Here is a 6812-nt window from a genome sequence, read left to right on the forward strand (position 1 = left end):
ATGAATGAATAATTTCAGTACTTGTAACTGCATTTTATCTAACATCTCATTGCAACAAGTTTCTTCAGCTAAGTTGCTTAACTTACTCTACACTTACATTCTTCGGTCCATGAGCAATTTCCAAACTCTGCCTTATAAAAAACTATACTGTAAAATAAAATAAAATAACTCAGCCGCCTTTATTTTTCTGTTTAATTTGCTGACGGTGCAATCAACTGTGGGATATCGTCGATACTCAGATGCGGCCTACGTTTTTGGGGTTTCTGTCAGCTGTATATGTCGGTCACATGATAGGCGCCTATGAATTGAGTCAACCTGCAGCGCGAGACAGTGACGTAAGCGGCTGCAACCCATTAATTGAGACACAGCCACTGTCTAATAAAAATGGAACAATTTCAGAATAATGTTCCTCAATGAAAAATTGTGAAGATTTTAAAAATCCCATCAACTAAAACTCATATCATCAAACGATTTTAAGGATGTAGAGAAATATCTGAGCTCAAATGACAACGCTGAAAGTCAGTGCTGATTAAATGTGCTCTTTGGGCCCTCAGGAGCYGCTGATCCTGTTACTGATTCTGTTCAGGACATCACTGCATGTAACACTTGATGTGAACTCCATCTAGAAACTCTGCCATCTTCTCTGGACCAAAGCTCATTTAAATTGGACTGGACCAAAGTAGAAAACGACTTTGTTGTCAGATGAAGACAAATTAGAATTTTTTTTGAGAAACACAAACTCCACGTCTCTCTATCGAAGAGGTGCAAACCATAAGTCCTGTTAGTGCACTGATCAAAAGCCTGTCTCTAGAGGTGCATTAGTTCCCCTGGAATGGACAACATACACATCTGGAGCGGCACCATCAGTGCAACAAGTATCTTCAACTATATTATGCTACCATCCTGTAAAAATTTCAGCAAAAAAGAGCCAACTAGAACCTTCCATTGGACAAGACATGGGAATACATTCCTCTACAACAACAATCAAACTCAAATTCATTTTATTTTTTCCTCAAAATTGGTGCAATTTTTTAGTTTCAACATTTGACATGTTTACTATGCTTTATTTTAAATAAAATATGTTGAGGTTTTACAAATTATTGCATTCTGTTTTTGTTTGCAAATGAACCAATCTTTTTGAAATTTGGGTTGTAGATAGCACTGGAGATAACTGATCAGTAGTGACAATAAATAATCATATACTATAATCTTTAGGCACTTAAAGGCTCCAGAGGGCCACTATAGTCATACTTGAAGCATTTTTCTTAGCAAACACATCAACAGTTCAGGATTTCATTCACTTCCAGTCAAAGTGGAGAGGTTGTTCCCAAAAAAAGTAGGAACACAGAATCTAAATATCTGCATGTGTTGCTCCACTATTCTGCTAAGCATCCTCATCTGGTTTTACTGCTAACAAAACAAAACTCATCTTCTCACAGACTGTATATATGGACCTCAGTACCAGCTGTCATGGACTTGCAACCTGTCCAGGGTGTACCCCGCCCCTCATACAGTGACCCCCATGACCCTGAAAGGAAGAAGCGGGTAAAAGATAATGGAATGGAAGTACCAGCTGTGACGGAGTGGTTAGGGGAGTCTTCTTGTAAATGATGAGTTGCCAGTTTGGTCCTCTGTTTCATCCATCGAGTCCTTTGGTAAGACACCACACCCTCTTTGCCTGCTGGTGGTCAGAGGGTCCAGTGGCGCCGGTACATGGCCGCCTCTGTCAGTGTGACTCACTACCATCAGTGTGTAAATGTGTGTATGAATGAGTGAATGATTCGAGAGTAAAGCGTTTGAGTCCGTAGGGACCATTTAAACCATAAAAACCATTTACCATCTAATAGCTGTGCCTTCGATTGGTTCCTTCTTAACCTGTAATCAATCATTGCTCCTCGTGAGTCATGTGTCATTTGATTTACTAAATCTGGGCCAATCAGAAGCAGTACTGATTGTGTCATGACTTTCTGCTTACAGTTGATAAGCATGTTTATGGGAAGTGGCAGTGCGCTATAAACGTCAACGGTACGATAAGGAGAAACATTTAAAAGTACTGGTACCGGCCCACTTTGAGCACCGTCAGGATGAAGTGCTTGTCAAGCTTTTTGTTTCTGAAAATGTCAATTTCTACATTTAACACTTTAAGTGTGACAATTCTGGACCCTCAAAGTCAAAATAAATCTCAGTGGTGACCTGATACAGAACAAAGAACAAGCTAACTTCATCTTCTGATTTTTTTTTTTACTTGTTTGTAATATAATCTCTGACGCATCCACAGTAGTGTTATTTATGTTTATATAAACTTGACTGTTTTCCAAATCTTCAAAAGTTCAAAATCTCTTTTTTAAAAGTTGTGCAGATGAGCTTGTTGTAAAATTGAGGAGACAGCAGGAACGGAATCAAAGCAGATTCTTTTTTGCGACAGGCTCCATATTCTAGACGTGTTTCAGTCTGTATCATGGACAGAGACAGGTAGCAGGGGGGTGGCAGCTTCGCTCCTCTCACTCTCACTGCCTTCTTCCATCGTGCTCATGCTCGCCTGATACTCAACGAGCCTCTTCTTTTTGTTCTCCTCTTCTTCTGTCTCAGCTGCTCCTGAAGTTTGGAAAGGTGGGAGGTCTCGGCAGTAAGGTGATGAGAAACATGGCACCAGGTGCACCTCACCATTTTCCTTCATGAGGTGGACACAGGTGTAGAAATCCTGTGGTGGGTTGCTGGTCGGGTGAAGACTGGGGGTATTGTTTGTGGTGACCCCAGGCTGCTCCATCATGCTGTAGTCTGTCCCTGGCACAGACAATACATCAGACCTCTGCCATAGAGAAGCAGTACCCAGCAGCGGAGCAAAGACTTCAGGAGGTGGTGAGCAGTAAGGTGGTACACTCTGAATGTACAACAATGGGTTCTGAATGGAGAACTGATGCTGGACAGCGCCGGGCGACTCCCTCTCCCTAACTGAGACATCTGCAGGGGTCCTGCAGTCCTTCGGAGAGGTTAGGTAGATGCCGTCGGCACTGACCTGGTCCCAGACTTCAACAGAGTAACTTGGAGGTCTGTAGCTGTGGAAGTTACTGAAGTGATGGTTGATTTCTTCCAGGTTCCCCTTCTAACAAAAGAAAAGACAAGGAAGAAAAGAGTTAAAGGGATCCCTGATTAGTTGAACATTGAACTTTATTTGACAAACATTTATTTTAACTGTAAAATAAAGACTGTAAAAATACTGTAGCTGTTTAGTTTTATAAAATTTTCAAAATATATTTTAACACAGATGGAGCCATTTTATTTACACGCAAAGCATTCTGGGTAAATGATGACATCAACTAGGTCAACTAGGTGTGAGGCTGCTAGCGAGCTATATCCACCCTGAAGGTTAATCTTGGACAATATCTGATGATCGACTCTTTTAAATGAAACTAGAGAGCGTTGACAGAGAGGAGAAGGTAGAAATGACTCAGCCTGTAACTGAAAATATAGATGGAGGACAACAGAGCTGCTTCATGGAAAAAGAACCTCAGCTTAGCCTGTTAGCCTTCGCACTAGTGCCAACGCCATATTGCCTTATACTGTATGTATTAGCTCAGTGCTAGTGCGACAAACAAGCTAAACTGTTGTCCTCCATCCATATTTTCAGTTCCAGGCTGAGTCATTTCTACCTTCTCCTCTCTGTCAACGCTCTCTGGTTTCCTTTAAAAGAGTCGATCATCAGATATTGTCCAAGATTAACCTTCAGGGTGGATATAGCTCGCTAGCAGCCTCATGCCGATGACCTGGTTGATGTCATCAATTTCCCAGAATGTTTTGCATGTAAAGAAAATGGCCCCATCTGTGTAATATATTTTTAAATTTTTAGTTTAAAAATTATAAAAACTTAACATCCTACAGTATTTTTAAAGTCTTTATTTTACAGTTAAAGTATATGTTTATTAAATAAAGTCTAATGCCACAACTAATTGGGGATCCCTTTAAGAGTGAGACACATAGGTGAAAGAGTTGCAGATGTAGAGCCCTGAAAAGATGTTAAGAACGTGATTTTGTTTAATAGGTATATTGATCATATTGGATAAGCATTTATTTGATTTAGTATTTAGTTAGAACAATTCAATTGGTTTATGGCTAAATACTGTATGTGCTCAAACTATTTTTTTACTTCATATATTTCTGTCATGATAATACCCCTTTAAGAATGTTGCAATGCATGATGGGAGAAAAAGAAAGTTCATGACCTGTGATTATTAAAGAAAAAAAACAAAAAAAAAAACTACACATGCTGTATGCTCGAACCGTGGATTGAGTTTAATAAAGTTGCACAAAAGATGATTTGAGTTTCTTTTAAGTTCTTTTTAAGGGTGCAACACAGAAACGACTTAAAGAAACACTTTTAAAAAGAATTAGCATCCTAAAGGTAGGAGACAAAAGGACTAAACAGGAGTCTTAAAGGAAAGATACAATGAAAGGAGGATGGAATTAAAGCCAAACCTTGACCCTGAAAGAATCATGTTACCTTTAGGAGCAGCGGATCAATGCCGATGATTCGTGGTTTGGGAATAGGTGGCAGGAAATATTCTTTTATTCTGAAAGTGAAAGCACAAAACCAGGAAATAAAATTGGCACCTAGGGATATAGGAGATCTACACGAGATTTCCCATCGACATGAAAACTGTCGAGAACCAGACTAAAAACCCAGTTTCTGGTCTTTGTCTAATCAACTCATTACTCATCACTTGAAATCATTTGTGTGGCAGCAGTTCTAGGCTGGCACTCGGACCATGCGGCGCATCACCCAAGCCATTTTAAGCATCTTTTACAGCCTCTGCAGCTACAGGCTGAGGAAATACAGAACCACCAAGGGGCCATCTGGGGATTTATTATTTTATTTTTTTGTGTTCCCACGCAACATTTTCTGCGTTCCCACACAAAAGTTTAGCAAATTTGCCAAGCCAGAATAATCCTTGCAATGACTGTTCCCTCTTGCTAAAGGTATTCTTTTTAAAGGTTGCTCATTGATGTGACATGTGTGACTTTGGCAAACACAGACTGAATTTCTTTATATTTAAGGCTGATTTCATAACAAAACTCTATGAACCTCCAACACAAGTGTAGTGTCCGTTCCTGTGTGGCTGTTGTCTAGTTCGACAACTATCCCACAAAGTATTGTGAGGTAATGAGAAACAAAAAATATATCACAATGTCCTCGCAGAGGGTCTGTAAGAAGAAGAGTCTTTGTCAAATATTTATTTCAAACAGAACACATTTAATGATGAGTTCATAAAATGATTTATTGACTTTAAAGCTGAGAAAATTAAGTTTAACCCCTCTGAGTTGAGAAGAAAAGAGTTCAATAAGAGGAGGTCAGTCAGTTGAGTTTGTAGCAAAGGCTTTTTTCCTATTTTTTTTTTTTTTGCTAAAATCTTGTCTTGTCTCAGGGATAAGTGTCTTGTTCCACTGTAATGGCAGCACATGAGCAGAGAAAGAGAGCAGCTGAAAACAACAACATATTTCATTGTGTATTAGCGTCACACTCGATTCGTTTGATTTTCCTCCCAGTGTTTAACTGAAGTGGTATTTGTGTCTGCAGGCCAGACTCTGGATGTTCGCTTCAACGTCAGCCTTCGTTTACCCACACGGGATTTAAAGGCTTCGATCAGACATGACAGATGTCAGGAACACACTAAGTAACACATTACTGCGAACAGCCCAACGCAGAGCCGTGTATCTGCAGCAGATCAGAGCGAAAACACTAAAGTAGGTCTGAGAGGAAAATCCTGCTCTGACCCTGATGGAGCTCAGTCTGCCAACACTGTAAAGGACATGTTAGCTGAAGACTTTTACACACAAACATAACCCAGGAATTGAATTTCAATTCATCTTTAATTATTTCATTTCATTTTGTGTTACTAAATTAAATGTTTGTCCACGTTTCCAAAATTTATTTAGTATTTGAACCTTCAAACCATGAATATTAATGTATAAAAAGGTGACTTGAGTCAAAAAATTAAATGAAAAATACAAAAGCAACAGGTTTTTAACAATCTGAAATGTTTGTAATTATTCTTTAATATCAGCAAGTGTTCTAAAAGCAGAAATGACTGGCTGGTTGAGTCCGAATTTAACTGACTCTAAATCCAGTTTCAAACAAGATTAACTGAACTGGATTCAAAAAACCCAACAAGCTCGTGAAGAATATAAGCCGAGTGTTCCTCACCTCCTACTCTGCGGGAAAATGCCGAAGACGATGACCAGCAGAGCTACGACACCGACTGCCACCACCAGCACCAGAACCAGAACTTTACCTGCACAGGTAAACACAGTTAGACAAGGCAGAGCCATTCTCCATTCTTTAATTTTCTTTGGATTTATTTATTGATTTATTGCTTTATTTATTGTTTTTTTTTTTTTACAATATAAGACCTAGCATTCTTTGAAGGAATGCACATCGCATGCCATCTTTCATTCCAGAGTTTTTGACTAAAATAACTTCACGTTTAAAACAAAGTTTGAACCTTTTTGTTCAGTGCATGAGCTCATGACAAAATATAAATGTTGTGCTCAGAGTTGTGAATAACTCTTAGCTATTTCGTGGTCACACAGGTGTGGAATAAACGTTCCACCTGTCTTTGACATTGACCTCCGAAGGCCTCCATCAAGGAATAGAACTCTGTTCGTTTTATAGTCATTACATTTTCTTAAACAGTAAAGAGAAATTTTATTTAATTTTATTTTCTTTAATCAAGATAATAAACAAAATAATAAGGTTCTTTATATATTTGATTTATATTTTTCTTAATTAAAAGTTATCTCTTAATTAAAAGTTATCT

General features: G+C 38.7%; 1 protein-coding gene across 1 annotated transcript in view; it reads right to left on the reverse strand.

Moving 5' to 3' along the window:
* crfa4 (cytokine receptor family, class I receptor 4) overlaps nucleotides 1–6812 on the reverse strand; it is a gene marked incomplete at its 5' end in the record, with an annotated part of 54840 nt that continues 48028 nt past the window's right edge. The window contains 3 exon segments of the mRNA XM_014021771.1: nucleotides 1–3103; nucleotides 4499–4568; nucleotides 6200–6287. Of these exon segments, the coding sequence (XP_013877225.1) occupies nucleotides 2447–3103; nucleotides 4499–4568; nucleotides 6200–6287 (815 nt within the window).

The sequence above is a fragment of the Austrofundulus limnaeus genome, unplaced genomic scaffold (assembly GCF_001266775.1).
Source record: "Austrofundulus limnaeus strain Quisiro unplaced genomic scaffold, Austrofundulus_limnaeus-1.0 Scaffold305, whole genome shotgun sequence".
Taxonomy (NCBI): domain Eukaryota; kingdom Metazoa; phylum Chordata; class Actinopteri; order Cyprinodontiformes; family Rivulidae; genus Austrofundulus; species Austrofundulus limnaeus.